The following is a 21,655-nucleotide window of genomic DNA, read 5'->3' on the forward strand; positions in this document are numbered from 1 at the left end:
GTCAGAACCGTTCATGTTTTTCTGGTAATAAAAAGGAAGTAGCTATGAATGTTTACTGGTATACTTGAGTGTCTTATGCTTTGTGCCACTATTATGTACATATTTTTAGTTTAGCCTCCAGTATTCAAAATTAATCTAGCCGTAGAGGGTTGCTGCCCATTATCTGAAACTGATGTATTATTTCTATTCTAGGTTTCTGTCTTAGTTGCACTTTAATATCAACCATAATGATGAGTATAAATTTCAGGGGTTACTTGACTTTTAATGTTTGTTGCTCTTTTAGCGTTCATTCAAGTTGGGGCGGTGGTGTAGCCTAGTGGTCCAAATGTTTGCTCGTCACGCCGAAGGCCCGGGTTCGATTCCCTATGTGGGTACAAAGTGTAAAGCCCATTTCTTGTGCCCCCTGCCACGATATTGCTGGAATATTGCTAAGTGGAATATTGCTAAGAGCAATGTAAAACTAAACTCACTCACTCATTCAAGTTACAGAAAATTCTGTTCTGTAATTGTTGTTTATTTTCATGTGTATAGTTACATGAAGCAGTTATTATATCATGCTCCAAATAATTTCAGTGCTACAGTTATTTTTGTTTTACTCTTTTTATGGTAAATCCTAAAAATGTCACACCCATTGACCTCAATTTGTAGATTGGTTTTCCATGAGCAGAGATGAGGAGGATCTATTTTAATTAACCCATGTTGCTAGAAGCTGCATCCATTTAAATACACGAAAAAAATCTGTCGGTATTTATACTCCTTGCACAAGCAATAATGTTGTATGTTTTTAGATACCATCTACGGCTCCCTTGCTTGACATTACCAGTTGTTTTGGTGGTTGGAGTGATTGCATATTGCCCTGAGTAGATAGCAAATTAGACTAATGTACAAGGAACCAGGATTCTGTGATTGAAAAGGGTTATTTCAGATATTTGAGTGTTGAATCCCTCTTTGGTCCAGGATTAGTTTGAATAAAAGAAAAATGAATCCAGCCCAAACTGAGATATTGAACAGGGCGATTAGTGATATATGAGCAGAAAGTAGGAAGCTCGGGATACAATTTTTTGATGCATTAGTGATTAAGTTGAGATAATAAAAGGTGCATCTTGCAGTCTCTGCTTTCAGATCCTGATATTTGATGCATTAGGATAAGGAAGGTTCAAAATAACTAATTCATCTTGCGACGAGATCGACTTCGTCGCCTTTGAGCGACTGTCCTAATGTTTTGGCAGCCTAGGGCATGACTGATGAGGCTGGGTTAAATAGAGGATTTGGCCCTGTTTTGTCCGGCAACCTGATCAGCTAAATCACCCAGCGCTCAATCACAGTTCAGTATTTCTCAATGCCTCTGACTTCTACGATTGTATACCTGCAAGTCAAATCAGGCGCTTTTCTGTTTGGAAAATTACACTGGGGTCATTAGGGCTTAGCTTGATAGAATTTTCCATTTGGATTATGCTAGCCTCAATAAATGATTTGAAATATTGGCTGGTAAGTCGGGAAAGTTGAAAGCAGCGAGTTGAACCTCTATCATCAGGGGGCATTATCTAGGTGCGGGGGATCAAGAGGCCAGTTGGAATTGTCACGAAATCAAACGAGAATGTAATCAAAGTTCCGATTATTCTAATTTTACAAAACAGCTGATCCTTAAACAGGACAATTCTCTACCATTCATTTTGCATGTTTAGACTCAAATTTGTTCATGAGACTGTGCTCTGTAATAGCTGTTATCCTGAGGCAAATTTCCTTACTAAATGATGATTAAAGTAGAGGATATTCTGATTAAAGATGGCCATTTTTAGTCATTTACCCAATTATGATAAACTTTATTAAAGGATTGTGATGGTGAATGAATGCACTTGTGCAAATAATTATGCCTTTGGAACCCGAAGTTACTAAAATTACTCTGATTGTTAAGAAAATGTATTTTTACATACATACACCATATATCACAGCTGACAAGAAAATTGGTCAGTGTTCTTTTTTATTGCTCATTTGGAGAAAGTGTTTTTCTTTTGGAAAAGAACGATGAATGGGAACGTTACCACACCTTACATTTTTTTATGGTAAAAATAGGTTTGTCTGGAAAATGTCTTTGAGGATCTTATTTTGGAAAGAACAGAAAAGTATAAAGAACATGGTATAGATGTTGTTTTATAAAGATCAATCGTATTAGCACAGGATGTGTTTTGTTATGTCAGTTTTTGTTAGCTAATCAATAAATCAAGATAAGCTTTATCTGCATGTAACAGTGGAAGTCAGGTCCTCTCAAAGACAAGGGAGTACTTGTAGGGTTCAGGGATTTATTTGAATGAAATACTACAAGGAAGTCCACGTCTGCCCTAAAAAATCCATAATTTAATCGTAAACATCATGGGTAAAGACAGTACATAGACACAAGATAACAATATTACTTATGATACTTTTAAGATTTACAGTTAATTTCTATAGAAACTTTAACCAGTCCCTTTAGATGAAACATATTACACTATATTATATAGAGATCATGCACATGCAGTTAAACATAAATATATTACCTCGTCTCAGGGATGCAGGTTGGAATGCCTCACAGATGTATAGTGATTAGTCTGGCACAAATAGATATTCCATATATAAATATAGGATACTAGTTAAGTTACAGTTGCGTTAGCATGTACAGAATGCATGCATTATAAATTTCCAAAATACCACACGCACACACACACACACACACACACGCGCACACACACACACACACACACACACACACACACACACACACACACACGATACATAGAATACTTCTAATCCATTTATATATACAGAATGTCCATATATATTCTGTGATGTACGCTTGGCATATACCTCTGTCAAATACGCTAGTAAGTTGAATAAGACTACATTACAATATAGTAATACAATGCTAGCTAAAATGCTATATATATCAACAATGCTCAAAATACATAACAACCAAACCTAAGTTTTCAGATAGAGTAATAATCAAATGAACTTACCGTATGTGCTCAAGTGCATTGTGCTCACAGCAGGAAGAAGAAATATGCTGACTGACCAGCCGAAGTTTAGACCAGTGTATCTACATGAGTGAAATGATCATGTGCACCCAGAGAACAATAAGACCCTAATTACAGGCCAAGCCTGTGACTGACAGAGTGACAATAACCATAAACCTACAATGAAAAGGCTAAACTATCCAAGCTTACCTATGAATTTGTATACCGGTATTTGTGCAAGTGCTGCAGTTATTTAAGGAAAATAAATGTTAAAAATTTAGGTTTTGGTTATTAATTTAATTCATGTAGGTTTACTATGACGATGCTTTAAAATCTAACAATATGCTATTTAAAAACATACTGCTACATGAATGTGACAATTCAGCTAAGAGGTGAGGTGAAATTGGGTTTAACGTCGTACTTGAGAATATTTCGCTCATATGACGACGTGCATGCGCGTGTATGTGTATGTGCGGCTGCTTGTACTAGCAATTCAGCTAAGAAAACAGTTAAGATGAGAAAAAGAGAATAATGTCCTTCCCTTGGGTTTAATGTCTTGCCTGCAGTTGGTCCATGTTTGCTTCTGATTGTATCATTTTGTATTGTGGAAATATTGCTGGGTGTGATGCTAAGTTTGAACACACTGGTTCACTACTTCTGACATCTCATCAGGGCAGTGCAATAGTGTGGGTGTGGACTATGCTTGTTGAAGTCATCTCCCCCCATTTATTTGCTTTGTGTAAATTTTGTGGTAGAGGTTGGTAGATTTTAAGAGATGTATCATTTATGTCACCATATGGATACTAATCCCCTCTTGATATTTATGTGCAATGATGGAGATATTTTTCACATATCAAGATGCATGCTTTCATATAAAGGGAAATTCAAAGAAAAAACATTGGACCTCCTATTGACTTGCAGCAATAGCACCAGACAAATGTTTGGGAGTCAGCAGGAGTTTCATCGTAGAGATGATATGAATATGTATTAATATTGTCAGATTGTCTAACTCTCTGATAAACATTTCTTATTTTGTCATATTTTAGAATGTGCCTTAATAATTTCAAAATGATGACATAGGGAAGTTTTGGCTTGTGAAAATTATTGAAAGTAACTTTTAAACAGAGTGTTATATTTTTTTAGCACTGTCAGCTGTTTCATGTTTTCTAAGGCAAGGTAAGAATCCTTGTTTTAAAGCCTACATTGGATACAGGTGGAATGGGATAGGTGTCTGCAGGGCAACTTCTCAGTGGGAAATACGAGTGTTATGTCCTTGTATCTGTTCCAGCATGTCAGATATGCTTGATTACTACATCTTCCCAATACTCCACAGTGATGCCTTTGTTTTACCTCTGATAAGGTGTCAGCTTTATGAGCTGATATGAAATTCAGTTTGACTAGTATTGCCTGGACTTCTCCTGATGTCTGACAGTGGGAGAATCCCTGAACTAATCTCCTCCTGACTGTCTGTAGGGGTGAGATATGACTTCTACAATTATGAGCCTCTGAAACTGAAGGGTTATTCCTGCCATGTGCAGCCTTTCTCGTTACTCAAATGTGGACTGGAGCAAGTCGACAGTTATGATCTGGTACGACCTAACCGTTTATGAATGAAGCGATTTATGCCAGTTTGAGAGTGAAGTTGGCGGGATGGAGCTATCATGCTAAGGAACCCACACTGACTTAATCTGCCTTTAATTATTTTCTGTGTTTCCCTAAATCCGAAGGTGCAATGAGTTATGCTAGCTTGCTAACGAAAAATTCCTTTGCTCGGAAAAACATCGTAGAAACAGGAAATAAAAAGAATGTTGGTAAATTAGAAGCACGTGATTGTAACATAACTTGCGAGGGAAGTGTATTCGAGATTGCCGTGTTGAACACAACAATTCTGACCAATGAACGTTTTTGTGATTTATGTTGTCACTGTGGGGTGATGTTTGAAATATGCCCAGTTTTCCAGCAGGCAGATAGATGTGAATATAATTTGTAACAGAAAGGGGAGGGATCCAGTCACTCATGTCAACACAACTTTGATCAACTTATCACCCAAAATTACTCTCAACCTCCGCCTTTCCTATCTCTTGGGCCATCTGAATCTGTAATGACTCAAATATGTTAAATGTTTGAATTGTAAAAGCTGGTTTACTTTAGTGTTTTTTCACCCGTATTTTTTCACATAAATTGAAGCAACTTGGAATGGTTGTTATTTTAAGATAAACATTTCAAATTACCTTTTGTTAATTAGTGTTTTGTGTTTGGAAGATCTGTTCAATAACAAAATAGGGATTCTGTGTGAAGTAGCTGTTAAAGAGTCTTGTACCAATTTATTTGAGCAATCCTGGTGCTTGGTAGAGAGATCTGTGTACGGTTTGTTTTATAAGAACACAGTTTAAGAGTATGAGTGACAATGCTGATATTTGTGGTGTGATGTAGATAAGTAGGAATGTTGAAGGACTTACTGCTTCCAGAAGAATTTACACCCTTGATCTTAGACTGACATTTGCTTTGGCAGAAAATATTTCATTAGATGAAGGTGCACTGTAAGCATTGAATAAATACACATACACACAATGTAAGAACAGGTCACACATACAATATGTTAAGATATCTATGTGTATCAAGTCAGCTTGACAATCTTTTGGGAGCAGAAATTTGGAAAATGTTTAAAAACTGCTTGTTGAAAATCGTGCACATATCTGGTGAGGATGGCTGCTTGTGTGGGTTACATTTACTCTGTAATTTAAGCAGACCTGCTTGTGCATGGTGTAACAACATTGTTGTCCGTCAGTTGCCATTATGAAGTGAAGGAGTTGAGATTCATAGGCAAAGCATCAAATTGTCAAAGAAACAGTACATTTATTCCAAATTTATGGGAGTTTGCTTGAAAGTGAATGCGTTTTGCATCGGTCCGTTCCTTATCTGAGACATTATTGCACTGCTATGATGTCATGAGTTCAAATGTGATGAACATTGAAATTGACGCATATAGACAAAATTCAGACTTTATTCCTTCTATTCCTCCGTTAACGTTCTGCACCTGCATGGCAATTATTATGTTGTCTTGGTTTTATTGATATCTTAAATATGTAGCGTGTATATTAATCTTCTTCAAAAATCTTCACTACCATATTGTAGGGCTGAGCAATATAACCGGTTTACCGGTATTTACCGGTTCAGACATGAAAACGATACGTATTGCAATACGCTGATCTAAAACCGGTATTTTGACTTGCATTCGGAAAACTTCGTAACACTCGGAAATCTTCGGATATTTCCTTTTTTCATTTGTGCCAAATATTTATTCACATTTTTCTTTTTAATCATGAATAAAAGTTGTTATTAAAGCTTAAACAAACATAGTGATTTTGCTGTGTATTTGCTCTATAAATCAAGCATTACCTCGATTATAAGTAGTTTTTTGTTTAAAAATACTTCTTGCAATATATATTGCAATACATATCGCAATACATGCTTTCGCATCGCAATAAATCGCAATATGAAAATTCTCTGCAATACCCACCCCTATACTAGTATTGATTGGCTCATACGTCAATAACATTGAAAGCACTAGAATACACAATAATTCACATGTTTCATTCAAATATCATGATACCTTTATGATTTTAAACAATTTGGTCATGGAAGATATTTGATAATTGAAGAATCTGACATCATTTAATGAAGTGATCTGCAGAAGGTTCTAGTGACGTTCATGATGTAGGTCTGCAGCAAAAACGGAAAATACTTAATCACATAGGCATAGTAGCTTCTTTAGAAAAGACATGGTTATGGCCTTATTCTTATCCAGGGACTTCATCTGTCAAATACGTAAAGATGATCTTGTCATCAGAAGCTATATTATGTCAGAATTATAACTAGCCAGAATTCTCTCCTGGAGTGAGTGAGTGAGGTGGGTAGGTCTTTCGGTCGGTGGGTGGGTGGGTGGGTCGGTCGGTCGGTGGGTGAGGGAGGAATGGAGGGAGCGAGTGAATTAGATTAAAGCCAGTATTCTAGCATAGTATTTTGCTTAGTACATGTTTTTGTGTAACAGGCTATTCTTCAGCTACTTGGCTACCTCACTGCCAGCTCCTCTTACGGTTATTATGAAAAGGAAAAGTCATGGATTTTGTGTAATAAGGTTAAAGTCTCTGCAATACTGACTCAACTTGAAAAACCTCTAGATAAATCATTTTTTATGTAAAAGGCTCCCAACTAAGAGCTGTTGACATTTTAAAGGTAGGTGAAAAACAATTCTAATTGTTTTGGCTCAATAAAACTCACTTCTCCTACTTCTGCAGTTACTGTCAATGTCTTGATGAGGATGTTGAAGAGATACTTCCCAGCCTCTCCATAGGTTAATGGGAGGAGTTTTGATTGCCCAACTATTTAAGAACAAAATCTAATTTTTGTGGTCTTGATCTAATGATAAATGTGTATTGACTTGTAACACATCTACCGGAGTGTCTGTATGTCTGTCTGTGTGTGAGTGTTTGAGTGAGTGAGTGAGTCTGTCATAGTTTGTTCTATTGGTTGGATAGTCTCTTCATACATACATGTATACCAAACAGAAAATAAAGCTTTGTATTATCCTATATACACTTTGATTCTCTGGGGTTATTTATTTTGTGATAAAACTGAATTTGTAAATAAAATATAGTTAAAATGTAACAAGTGTAATTGTCAAGCCAGATTTTTCTATAGTTAGGCTTACAAATTATGCACCTGAAGGGAAGTATACTGTTCCTCACATAGATCATAGCTGACTCTTATGGCATCATTCTTTCATTAATATGTTATATGATGCTATCTTGCAATACATTGAAAATGTCCTGAGACTTGGTATATCAGGCTTCCTCTTTCTGTAAAGATTGAAATATTGGTTTAAATACGTATTGTATTACAATCTCACCATCTGTATCAAATTGCTTTTACTAGTACCGTTTGAAAAACGGTAAAAGACAGATATTTATTGCCACAGAACATTTAGTGAGGTCAGCTATCCAAAAGCATTCCAATTTGTTGACTGCTAAATAATGGACCTGAATAAATGCGAGATACTCCAGTGTCAAGTTGGCTTCAAGATGTGTCCCTGATACTTTTGTGTGCAGTGATATATTGAACCAGTCTCTCCTTGACAGTGTGGCCCAGACACTTAGCACATTGTTTTCATGGTACAGAATCGACTGATGGCTTCCCAACTGCACTTTAATTCTTTGTTTTGCTACCAGACAAAAGGCATTGGCAGTATCCACAAATGATCTGTGTTTCATTTATTTTGAAAGATGATCAAGTTGAGAGATGAAATCAATTGACCACTGAATGGAAGATAAATTGCATGGGGGTCTCAGGGGGACTATCTGGCTGCCGGTTCCTCGAAGATCAGGGTATCAGAGAGCCAGTGCTTGGTCCCTCGACTCGGCTTTATTAATTTTTGAGCTTATCAAAATATCCTGTAACAGGAAACTGGCCCATGACGAGTTTCTTATCACCTCTGGGCTCGGTAGACAATAGCAGAATTCTGTTGGGACTCACAGTCGAAGTTCTGTGCTTTAGTTGTCTCACACAGCTATCCTCATAATGTATCCTGTGCCAGTACCGGAGCTTGGGTTGATTTTTGACAGTGTTAGTGATAGTCTTGTATAGCATACATGGTATGGAGTCTCCTCTTGTGTGCTAACTGCAGAGACCAGTAGTATTTATAGGCTAGATACCTGAAAATATATTTAAAACCATTTTTCACAGAGAAATTGTATTATGGGTGTTTAGTTATTATTTCAACATCTAAGTTTGTTAATTTGTCTGCAAAGATTCAGTTTCAGTACTTTGGAGTGTAAACAATCATTAAAGGTCAAGGGGTTCATTTCTGAACCCTTGGAGACCCTGAGAATATAATGCTGAATCAGCAAAACCCATAGACCACCGGACCCTTTTTACTTTTTAACACTGATCAGTCAGTAAAATTATGTTGAAAACGTTCAAATAGCTGAGTACCCAAAAGTATATCTTTTGTTTTGGGCTTTATGAGGAAATCGGTAAGCCAAACAACCACACTGAGAGAGTAGTGCTGGGAAAGAAATCTGTAAGTTAGAAATGATGTTTTCAGAATAATTACATCTCAGGTGGGAGGTAATCTTGAAGATTATGCTTTCATGTTGTTTTCAGTCAGGTATTGTTTTACTATCAGAAGGTTTTGTTTATAAATGTCTTGCTTATCACATCTGGAGTTAGTGTCTGAGGTAGGCCTTCCATTGCCTGGCATTGAAGTTGTCCAACATGTGCTGCCATCATCTCTCATATCTGATGGGGTGTCAATTCTAATCCACAAGCTAATCTGGAACATGAGGAAGTTTGCATCTACAGAGTTATGCAGATTTATGCAAGGACATTGGTTAGGACCTTTAAAATCCCACTCCAATGTCATTATGGAACATTTGTCCCCATTTTCATAAGATATTCCCTGTGGGGATTTGAGTGCAGACCGTGTCTTCATTACCCAGTGTTTGTCAGTAGAGCTGACAAATGGGGATTGGATAGTCAGAATGGCTGATTGGTGCTGTGCTGGCATGAATTGTAGCTCATGCTGTCAGTCTGTGGATTGCAGACTGGCATAAAGAAATCTTTATTCTCTCTCACCTCTGTGTCCAAGGCAAACTCTGATCAGCCGTATCGTTTAAGTGAGAAACGATTAAATGATGTTTTTGTTTTACTCCTGTATATGTAGTTTTGTAGCAATGTAACCACATTGGCCAGGACAGTGTAGTTACTCGTCAGGCCTGGAGCAGGGAATGTTCAATCTCCATCAGAGTAGGATGACTGAGTAAACCTGGTTGCTTCTGCTGGAGAATGAGCATATGTAGTAAGCAGTATATTATTGCAGGTCTTGTAAAAGTAGGGGTGGTGGGGTAGCCTAGTGGTTAAATTGTTTGCATGTCACCCTGAAGACCTGGGTTTGATTCCTCACATGGGTACAATGTGTGAAGCCCATTTCTGGTGACCCTGTTGTGATATTGCTGGAATATTGCTAAACGAGCGTAAAACTAAACTCACTCACTGAAAATATTCAAACCAGTGGTTGAAAGTATGGCTGTAGGGGAATATTGACATTTTGCGACTATCATTGTAAACAATGACATTTGTTTCAGATGTTTGTCCAGTCCGGCCAGCCTCCCACGGTGTTGCAGCAGTTGTGCGCACTGCCGTTCCAGTACTTCAGCGACCCGCGACTGACCAATGTCCTGTTTCCCACCCTTATTTCTTGCTGCTTCAACAGCCAATCAAATCGACACATATTGGAACAAGAGCTGAGCTGTGCACTGCTAGCAAACTTTATTGAGGTAAGACAGTCCCACGTTGTTTTATGTATTTACTTTGTTAAAAATGTTAAATGTTTGATTGTAGTTATCAAACTTGATCCCTGAAGATCAGGTTAATATTTTATTTTTATATTAACTGTTTAAGGAGTATAATGATTAATTATGATTATAATGATTAATTTATGTACATGAAATATGCCTCTATTCATCCAGCAGTAAATGGGTACATGCAGTACATACAACCACTCCTTGCCTTGTCCGGTACAGATTCAACAACAGGCTGCATAGATTGTTCCAGTGTTGTAGCCACAGTATAAATCAACATTACTCACTCACTTGAAGCTTGCTGTGATCTGTCTGTTACATTGCTAACTTAAATATACTCACTCATATCACAAACTGATATATGGTACATGTATTACATTCATTTTCATATAAAGTCATAAGTTTTCGTTACCACCAAGCTGACTATCAGTGTTACATTGTGTAACTCTATCATACTTAGCTTGTTTGGAGTTTTATCTTTTCCAAGAAAGTTATAATCCTAATATTCTGCAGTGCCCCCTATGTATGCAGATTGAGCTTATGTTTGAAAATGGAAACAACTGGTCCAACCACACACCCCATCAGTAGAGGTTGTAGTTCTATCTTAGCTCCTTCACCTTCAGACTTGAGAAAACACTTCCAACTCTTGGCAAACAAACATGGTCTCGATTATCCCTCCCTGCTAGTGGTCCAGGCATTGCTTACAGCCTGTCTGTGCGGTCCACCCATCCAGTTTGACAGCAGGATGGCAGCAGTAGAGCAATGGGCTGTGACATTCGGTCACCCAATATCCCTGCTCACCATATATCCTAGACTAACGTTTAGTCTCTGAATATATATAATTTTGATTGTAGCAAATAAACCCATTTAAATTGTAAAGAAGACCCAGGGAGACCAGAGATTCTCTGGGGAAATCTAAACTTGCTTCATTTAGGGCTTTAGCATTGCAGGGAATGCTAAGCTGTAGGGAAAATATTATGGTTCAGGGACTGCGAGACAGACTATGTATACCCTGTTGTATATCCAGCGTATCCAGCTGGGTGGGGGAGGTTGTCCATGTCCATGTTGTGCTGATGTTTAGTATCATTACCAACTGTGACATCGGTGCTTAGAAACAGAACAATTCAGCTTCCAGGGCTCGATTTTGTGCTTTGTTACTTGCATTGGTGCAACCCAATATTACAAAGTGCAACCTAGTTATTTGTCTAACTTGCACCAGGTACAAGTCAATTTTTTAGAAATAAATAAACAATTAATCTAACATTACATGCACAATTACGTCAGGTCATTTTTCTTCAAAACTTTGAATAATTCAATAGCATATTTCTTTCATTACATATTGCAATAAAAGCAGTGCACACTGAAATTTGGCTGGTGCAACTAGGTTTTTATCTTAGGTTGCACCTAGTGCAAGTAGGTTAACATCTCTTAAATCAAGCCCTGGCTTCATTGTTGATCTTTGGGAGGCATAAATATGGTAGTCACTTTTGTTGAAATATAATGTGACAGAGGCTCAAGTCCCTAACATAACTTGCAGCGTACCAGCTTAATTGTGGGTATCAGAATGCCCTTGGGAGAGAATTGCCCTTCCCGAGAACAACAGCTGTGTCATTGTAGTAATATCTGTTGTGATGTTGAAATTATGACAGTACATTGACACGTTTGTTGGTTATATTACCTTCATTTGTTTGCAAAATTGAAAATGAGCCCTGATGTGTTTTTCCAGTTTCAAGGATGACTTAGCACATAGTGTAATAGAATCTAAATTGATATAGAATAAGTATTAAAAACATCATGTAAACTTTGTCAATCATAAGTGTCACCTATTTTCGTTATATCACGATCTATCTGCAATTGTCCATCCATATTTTTAACATTAAAGTAAATAATAACCTAACAACATCATAGACAGTTACCTGGTTCTGAAGTTCACAGATCTGAGGCATCTTTAAGGGGGCATATTCACTGTTGATAGTTGTTTTATCAAGCACTGAACGTTCGCGGTAGCAGCACTTGTCAGACATGACCTAATTACCACTGTGTGTCACTACGCTATGTACATCCATGAAGGATTCTACTACTGATGTCATTGTGTACTATTATTGTACAGACTTGTGTATTTCATGTCTCCAAATGATATATTTATTCACTGTCTTGAATCATTGTGTATTTTGAGTGTTAGCACCGATGTTTGTCAGGGACTATTTCTTGTGTACACTCCTGCTTCGTGGCTATTTATAGAAAGTAAGTGTGACTTTTGACCCAGATAAACAATGACTTATTACACTTGTTAATGACGATTTTCTGATAACTTTCTTGCTCAGAAGTGTTTTAAAGTGTATTCCATGATGGATACTAATGAAAATTACACTTGATCGAACTGAATAACGAATTTGATCTGTTTGACATTTCTCGGTTTACGGTGACCTGTCAACAACATTTACGTTAGGCTGAGTGACTAATTATAAATTGATGTCCGCTTTTATATCAAAGCCACATATTCATTATCTGGTATTTTTCTGCATTCTATGGTAGAAATGCCTTGCTTTTACGATATAGAGGACAATGTATAACCACCTGTATTTCCTACATTTGTACCTGCAATATGACAGTCGCTTCGTGTTTTTGACATTTGTTGCCGACAATCATTCTAGGCACTAATTGACAGTCTGCTGTCCGTTTTCTCTGTTTGCATTTACCAAATATTTTAGCAAACTTGTTCGTGTCCTAATTGTTAAAGGACACATAGGACAACATCAATTCCTGGATACAGGGCATATTGATGCTACACTGGGCCAAAGTTGTCAATGGTCTTAGTATACATTTGACGCCTGTCAAAATGTCGCCCCGCCGCTTGGCCTGAATATAATCGTTGTCCTTATTCTTGTTATATCACATGTTTACACACATCTCACTTGTCCATCATGGTTGATCTTTTCGGACACTTTATTTAACATAAGGACAATACCATATGATAAAGGAAACTGATGCTTTTGTAAATTTCACTTGTCATAGAGCCGACGATCAACCAAGATGGTGGCCACTGATGCTACGTTGACGGAAAGATATTGTCCGTTTTATTATAACAAACTGTCTCAATGTCCTGATTATTTCTACTGTGTCCTAATTGTATTCGGACAAGAAGGACAACATAAGGACAATTAGTAGTCACTTACTTGTGTTAGAAATGAAACTGCCTATGCAGCGTTTCTTGTATACAAGCCATCAAACCTGTGTTCTGATTGGTTGAGAAAGGTCACATGACCTCCTGATGATGCCTATAAATACGATCACGGGTCAAGGCCTGACACACTCGATTCGGATTCGCATTCGGATTCGATTCACCCGGGTCACTCGATTTAGATACAATAAGACTTACGGTCTGATTAAAGGCTCCTGCTCTAGTTTTTACCTGGCACCTCTACTGACTTAGATTTATCATCATAACTGCTTCTAGGTATATATTTTAAGTCAAATTACAATCAATTTAATAACTATATTACATACTCAGTAACATTTCTGGATGAAAATTTGAGTTGAAATAACAAAATAACTATTTCCTTGGAGACTGAGCCTTGTCATTAGATATAGATATATATAGGCCGAGTAGTGTGTGATATTTATTGGCATCATTTATTTTATTGCATTGCTAACAAAATCCCATCTACATTCTTGCCATTGAAACAAAATTAAAACAAAGTTTGCATATATCATGGCAAACTTTGCTCTCTACTTCACCGTCTCCTTGTGTTATTTGTTTTCTCACGTGCACCCCAAGGGTGTTACAATTTTATTCTGGAATAGTTGATATGAGTGTTGATAGCAGGAAAACCTTCTTTGATATCTCATCAAATGAGAGTAATTACACACTTCATGAATGTGGTTAAAGTAGTCATTCGTTTGATATCAATATCAAAATTGAAAATTGCTTTTGAAGATTCTGTTTCATCAGGTAACACATTAATTATCAGGGTGGTACACTATAAAGTTGAACAATGTTATAAATGTGGTCATTTTGAAAAGATAGGATATCAACACCATCCCGCATACAGATTTTGTCGCCAGATTTGTAGCCGTAACCAGATCTGTTTCTATGAAACAGGTCCCGTTAATCTGATAAAGAAGGAGACAGGTGGATTAGATGGATTTGGATTGGGAGTTAAAGGATGGAGATAATCACCAGTTAAATATCTGCCGCGATGATGGCCTGACAGTTGTAAGGTGTGAAGTATTCCACTGAAGAACAAACCCTCCATGGTTTCTGTGTAGCAGGACTCAATGCTGTTATATTCACTGACACCTTGTAGTCCTCTTAAAGTTTAATCTTTGCTTAATAATTGCCTTCCACAATAAAGTGTGAATTTGATACCAAGGGTGGTGCAATATCTACACATCATATTGACACTGGGTGAAGAAATGTTGTCATTTAGCATTACATCAAGTAGTTTTTTGTTGTGACTCATCTTGAAAAGGAAACTGGTGTTTGACTAATTGAGATCTTTATACTTAATTAAACTACCAATATACATTCTGGCCGAAAATGTTTGAGTGCAATTATTGATTGGTTAAGAGTCTGACTGGTACATCGAAATGATTTATTTTGAATGAATGGCTTAATGATGTCTTATCTTTTATTCAACTTTTCATTATATTATGTAAAGTCTTGGCTTGATAAGCTAGTGATTGACAGTATCAGCACCCACTAGTGATCCTTGCTTACTTGGTTCTAGTGACAAGCATTATTTTGGGGTGTAAAATAAACAGTGGTTTAATGAGTTCATTAAGCCCCTCCACCTATGCAGTGACTCTTGTGTGCCAGTCCACCAGTACAATCCCGGATTGTACTTACTTTCCTGTCTGAGAGTTCCTTCACTGACTTCACTGTTTGAGAATCCACTCGATCTCCAGTCATTGCATCCTGACTCCCTTATCTGGGAGTGTGTTGAAGTCAAACCTTTTCTATTGACAGACCATTTGTCCTTCATTTCTCACATCATGAAAATCTTCTTCATCTGAAGGGGGTGGTGGGGTGGCCTAGTGGTTAAAGTGAAGGCCCTGTTTCGATTCCCCACACGGTACAATGTGTAAAGCCCGTTTCTGGTGTCTCCTGCCGTGATATTGCTGGAATATTGCTAAAAGTGGCGTAAAACCATTCTCACTCACTCATCTGAGAGGACCTGATGGCACAGATAGCCCAGTTTTCTTAGGCTGAATGCCACTTCTTGTTTATTGAGAGACTCTGATATAAATAAGTCCACTGAAAGGCCCTGTCATGTTTACTGACAGACTCCTTTAGCAGAAAGTCCACTGAGAAGCACCTTCTTGTGTACTGACAGATTCCCCTTTTGGAAAGTCCACAGAGAAACCCCTTATGGTTTTCGGACCGGCTTCCCTGTTAGAAAGTCCACTGAAAAAACCCTTATTGTTTTACGACAGGCTTCACTATAAGAAAGTCCACTGAGAAGCACGTTATTGTTTTTAGACAGGTTCCCCAATAGGAAAGTCCACTGAAAAAACCCTTAGTGTTTTATGACAGGCATCCCTATAAAGAAAGTCCACTGAGAAGCCCCTTATTGTTTTTTGATAGGCTCCCCTGTTAGAAAGTCCACTGAGAAGCCCCTTATTGTTATCTGACAGGCTCCCCTGTTAGAAAGTCCACTGAGAAGCCCCTTATTGTTTTATGACAGGCTTCCCTATAAGAAGGTCCACTGAGAAGCCCCTTATTGTTTTATGACAGGCTTCTCTATAAGAAAGTCCACTGAAAAGCCCCTTATTGTTTTATGACAGACTTCCCTATAAGAAAGTCCACTGAGAAGCCATTTATTTTTTCTGACAGGCTCCCCTGTTAGAAGTCCACTGAAAAACCCTTCCAGAAAGATTGTGCAGCCTGGGAGTTCACCCAGCATTTCCTTACCAAGTGATTACAGGAGCTGGTTTATCAGATAAAAGTGTGAGCTATTCTGTTGAGAAAATGTAATACAAGCAGAGACCAGCCTGGGATAGAAGCCCATTTTATCAGGTGTTGATGTAGGAGTGTCTAGCCCAGAGCCCATCGCTCCACAAGACTAATGAGGGACTAATGACACAAGATACAGATATACTCCTAAATGAAGCATGTGCTGATGGACCCATGATGCAATGTTTCGCCATCTGCCAATTGATGGTGTGTCACATGGTGGGGAGGGGTGTTCAGCTTCCATTCAGTTTCTTGGTATGTCTGTGCAGTTTATGTTTAGTTTTTTTAATTGGAGGAATTATGTTGTTGAAGACAGGATAGTATTTGACATTTTTGTAAGAGTCCTATATATACTGAGTCACTTGTTCAGAGACGTTAGGTTGTGATGAAACCTTAGCCATGGGGGTGCCCAGATAGATAGAGTATCCGATTTTCTCAGAATATTATGTTGAACACATGGATTTTTAAAAAGATTCACAGTATTGGAAAAGATCCCTAGTCCTATAGTCCCTACCTAAATAAGTAACATAGACATATGTAAAAACATAACTCAAATATTACAAAATCTTCCAAAATTGGAATATTGCTTGAAGCAACATAAAACCATGCTCACCAATCACTCCAAAATATACCAGTTTGACAGAATTGAATTAGTTTTTACGCCTACATATGCAGAACCCTTTTGGATTACATGTTAGAATAGGGCTTCAAATACATATTTCACACTACTTAATAAATGTGGTGTGCAGGTTTGCTGACTTACTTGATTGCATATCAATGTACCTCGTTGTTTTTAGCACCTATTACTCGCTGGTTTGTCTGGTCATAACATGTTTGCCCCATGTTTACAGGCAACAATGAACAACAATGGACAATGTCCTTTAATGACAAACAAATCAAATGTGGAGCACTGACAAAAATATTCAATTATTTATTGAGCATTAATATGTTTAGTGTTTGTAGTATCTTTCCAGGTGTTTAATGTTGTCTTTGACTTTGTTGTATTGCTGTCACAAATGTGTGAACCTGAGAATCGGTTTGGTTTCTGTCCCCACATGTTGATTCCGCCCCGAATTGCTTTCCCTCCCAGCTCCCTCTCCACCCCCTCATGTGACCAAGGGCAGCAGCAGTGTCTACACAAACCATCCAGTTCCAACCGTGAGCTCTGTACATGTATACTTTACAGATTGTCTTTCCATGTTTTTGGTGCATTGCTTATCAAGTGGGCCATGGCACTCTCTCATTTCTCATGCACCTGTGGGAATGCGCACAATGTATTTGTTCTGTGGCCATGTTTGATAATATAAGGGGAGTTTAATGTTATCCTTGTGTTGCCTTGGCTATGTTGAAACATCCAAACTCGGAGAAGTTTGCGTTGATTTGAGGGAATGTTTTTGGAAGTGTATTTGATTTGATAGTCTCTCACACTTGGTCTCTCACCATCAACACAGATGGTTTCCTTTTGATTAGTATTATTGTTGCCACTGCGATACGAGCCATTTGTCTTCATCCCCACATCTGTATCAGTCTTGATTCCACACTGGTATCATTGTCACGCAGCTGATCTGCTTGGTTACACTGTACCTGCCTTGTTTGCAGCAAGGGTCATTCTGTACACTCAGATTCATTCCAACATGTTTCTCTATTCCGGAATACCAGACAACCGTTACAAAGAAAGCTCCTTCGGAGACATCTCGGAAGTAAACTACAATGTTGGAATTACTAGGGTTTTTTTTCTTCTTCTTTTTAACAAAGATGTATTCTTGTGTTCATATCATGAGGTTGATGAAGTAATGGGAATAACTCGTTCAGCACAAGAACTGAAATACAGCAATATGCATTTCAAACAATTCATTGCAATGTTATTACTCTGTTTTGGAATATTCAAAAAATTATATAAGAAGTTTTGTTATGCATATTGTTTAACTATAAAGTCCACACAAACATTCAATCTCAAATTTCCAAAATGGTGGACATACGGAAGTGATTTTTCTCTCACATTGTTATCTCACCTGTGTCCATGATCAATGTCGGTGACTGACTATTCTGAGTAATGTTTACTTTAGTATTTAATAAATAATGTCAATCACTGTCAAACATTTTAACTCCTGGTATATGGCAATGTGTATCACAATGCATGGAACTGTTTCGTAATCTATTTGCCATTTGTCACACCAAAGGCACAATATATAGAGGATATTATATGAGTGCCCATGTCATACTATGTTTACGAACATCGTCATATGAGCGAAATATTCTCAAGCACGACGTAAAACCCAATTTCACCACCTCACCTATGTTTACGACACACGTGCCTAAATGTTGGTATTTCCCGAGCGAGAGCGAGTGATATACCGATATTTAGGCATGAGTGTCTTCAACATAGTATGATATTGGCACGAATATAATATTCTGTTTATTACCAAAGTCGTCAAATTGAGGAAAATAAACCCAGATCTACTTTCAAACATGGGTTGGTTACCCACCGACGCCGCATATAGAACGCAACATCACAGAAGAAACGTGACGTCATAGCATTGTTCATGATGTCACGTCACCATGACAAAGTTATATTTTGCCCTAGGGCATCATATGAAAAATATGAACCCTGATATTTTTGCCCTCGTAGGTAATAATAATGTATATATCTGATGTAAGAAATGTTAACTGTTGCGACCAATTGGGAGAATATACAGTAATATCTGTAAGTGAGTAGATGGTATTGAAAAGCCAATTCTTATCAGACCAGATTGCAGTTTTCACACCTCCATCATTCTGAGAGAGTATGACCATTTTGTTGCTGAATGCATAGAGTTTCATTGAAATTTGACTTGATCAATGGAAATAGTTGAATTAATTCTCAGAGATTGTATTTTAGTCCTGGTCTATTTACATTTAGCAATGGGATCACCTAGAGGTTAAAATGATTTGCTCATTCTCTACATGGGTACGACCGCCTCCGTGGTGTAGTGGTTAGAGCGTCTGCCCGGAGAGCAGAAGGCCGTGGGTTCGATCCCTGACCACGTCATACCGAAAGACGTTAAAATATGGTACTCGATGGTCCCTGCCTGGCGCCCGGCATTACTGGGTACAACAAGGACTGGTTGGCTCGGAGTCAGTATAATGTGTCTGAGTGGGTTATTCATGCTTCACTGCGGCATGGTATCTCAGTGGGCTAGCACTATAAAACCAGCTTAAGTCTGGGCTAGTACAAGCAGCCGCACATACACATACACACGCATGCACGTCGTCATATGAGCGAAATATTCTCAAGCACGACGTTAAACCCAATTTCACCCCACCTCTACATGGGTACAGTGTGTGGAGAACAGTATTGTGTCACTTCAAGGATATTGCTTTAATATTGCTAAAAACGGTTTACGACACGCCTATCTAAGTTTAGCAGGTGGGGGGGAGTTCTAATCCTGTGACATCGAAAGATGTTAAAGAAGATCAAATTCTTCCCTGTGAAATATGGCTGATTCTGACAACTGCTGCACAGTGTCCACACATTCAGTTCAGTAACTATATCATATATACTGGCTGGTAATGAGGAAGTGATCCACCATAATGCACATTCAATAAAATGACTGTTTCCTTATTTGAATTTGCCCAAATACTGGTAATATGTGGGAAATTGTGATAAAATAGAAAATTTCGTCTGATCGAAGATGACCTTGGACTTATTGGTTTGTGGAAGATTTTGTCATGTGAATCAATTGTGAAAACTTTTATGTTGTTCATAAGTAAAGTCTGCAATGTATTCTGCATTCTGTGTTTTTGTTATAGTGGTTAATAAACGATACTTAAAATAATTTGCTCATTCATTGCTGCAGAAACATATATGCTATTTAATGTTGCTTTTCACATTTTGACAAGAGTATTTGAGATGAAAACAGATATTACCTTTAATTCTGTTGACTTATTCTGCAGCATAAATTATGAAACAGGTTTAAACCACTTAATAAGCTGAAATGTGAAAACATTGGGATGCTGCTAAAAGGTACGGTAAACACTATTAAAAGTACTTTTCAGTTTTTATGGTACGACTATATGTATATATGTTGGCTTTGCTGCCTATTACATAGGTGTCTTGTGTATTTCCGCTTCTTTGTTACCAAACATGATCAAAGTAAATTTTGTAACCAGGTGAGCTACAGAACACTTATTCAGTTCTAACTATAAAACCTGAATCAACCACTTTTAAAAATTTGAAAACTTAAAAGCGGTTCAGATGCTTTCAAAGCACTAAAAGTATTTGAGACACAACTTCCTTATTTGCAGCAAGTTTTTTGTGTGTGGACCTGTTAATTAATGCTCTTAATTACATGGTGTCCTTTTTAGAATTTTGATGGGCATATTGATGACAGAAGTTCCTAATTGTTGTTTTCATGGCCGTGTCACATCGAAGAGTGGCGCCTGAAAGCACAGTAACATCTGAGGATTGTCACACTTTGTCTTGTGTTATGTCCCTTGGATATGCTTTTCAAAAATGATGCATTTATCCATTTCTGAATAAAAAAATCAGTTTGTAAAAAAATATGATTTTGGACCTTTTTTCGGAACTGGGAGAAAGGGAGCTTTTAATCTTGTTACACAAGACGTGTCTTGCCCTAGGGCAGCGCGAACTAAGTTCCTGAAACTCTTTCCATCTTTTTGATTATTTTCTTTTTGTAAATTAGACTGTGTTTACCCTTTCCATTAGGACATCCATCCTGAGGAAAGTTTTTCACAATGTTCATTGTTGCATTGAAGACATAGCTTGAATACATTCCACAGTACGATCAATTGGCGTTAGATTTGCCCTGCCAGCTCCACCCGCTTAAAGAAATGTGGCCTCCATCTTTGATTGAGATGTCAATAACTGATGGAAAAACACAACTTGAATAAAGAGAACTCGGGAATCAATGCTTTGAATATAATGTGATTTAATTTGAAGCTTTTAAGCCTTATTTATGTAAATTTGCTATTATGATGCTACTTGCAGGAATTATTTTTTCATGTTTTGCGCGTTTTCCGATACTCAATGTTTCATACAATTTACTGTAAAGGAACATTTGTACATCGTACACGGCGTAAAATCAAGGAAGAAGAATTGATAACTCATCTTGTTACTTATGAATTTCGAGCATTAAATGATTTCTTTTACAATCAATAAACTATATTGAAACAGAATTGTTTGGATAATCGATCCATACTTGATACTTCTCTCAAGTTTGAGTGAGGCCGATACTTTTAAGTAATCAATGACGAGAATTCAAAATGAATTATTTTTGTCGCAGAACATTAATATTGCATGTGATGTTGTCACAAAGTATACACTATAGATTGGTTGGTATCCAGTAATGCAGAAC

General features: G+C 37.6%; 1 protein-coding gene across 1 annotated transcript in view; it reads left to right on the plus strand.

Moving 5' to 3' along the window:
• The window catches only part of LOC124282395 (S phase cyclin A-associated protein in the endoplasmic reticulum-like), a 113,959-nt gene that overhangs the window by 72,840 nt on the left and 19,464 nt on the right, over nucleotides 1-21,655 (plus strand). Inside the window, 1 exon segment of the mRNA XM_046718367.1 lies at nucleotides 10,130-10,321. Coding sequence (XP_046574323.1) covers nucleotides 10,130-10,321 — 192 coding nt within the window.

Source organism: Haliotis rubra, unplaced genomic scaffold (assembly GCF_003918875.1).
Source record: "Haliotis rubra isolate DU_JTF1 unplaced genomic scaffold, ASM391887v1 Scf3, whole genome shotgun sequence".
Taxonomy (NCBI): Eukaryota; Metazoa; Mollusca; class Gastropoda; order Lepetellida; family Haliotidae; genus Haliotis; species Haliotis rubra.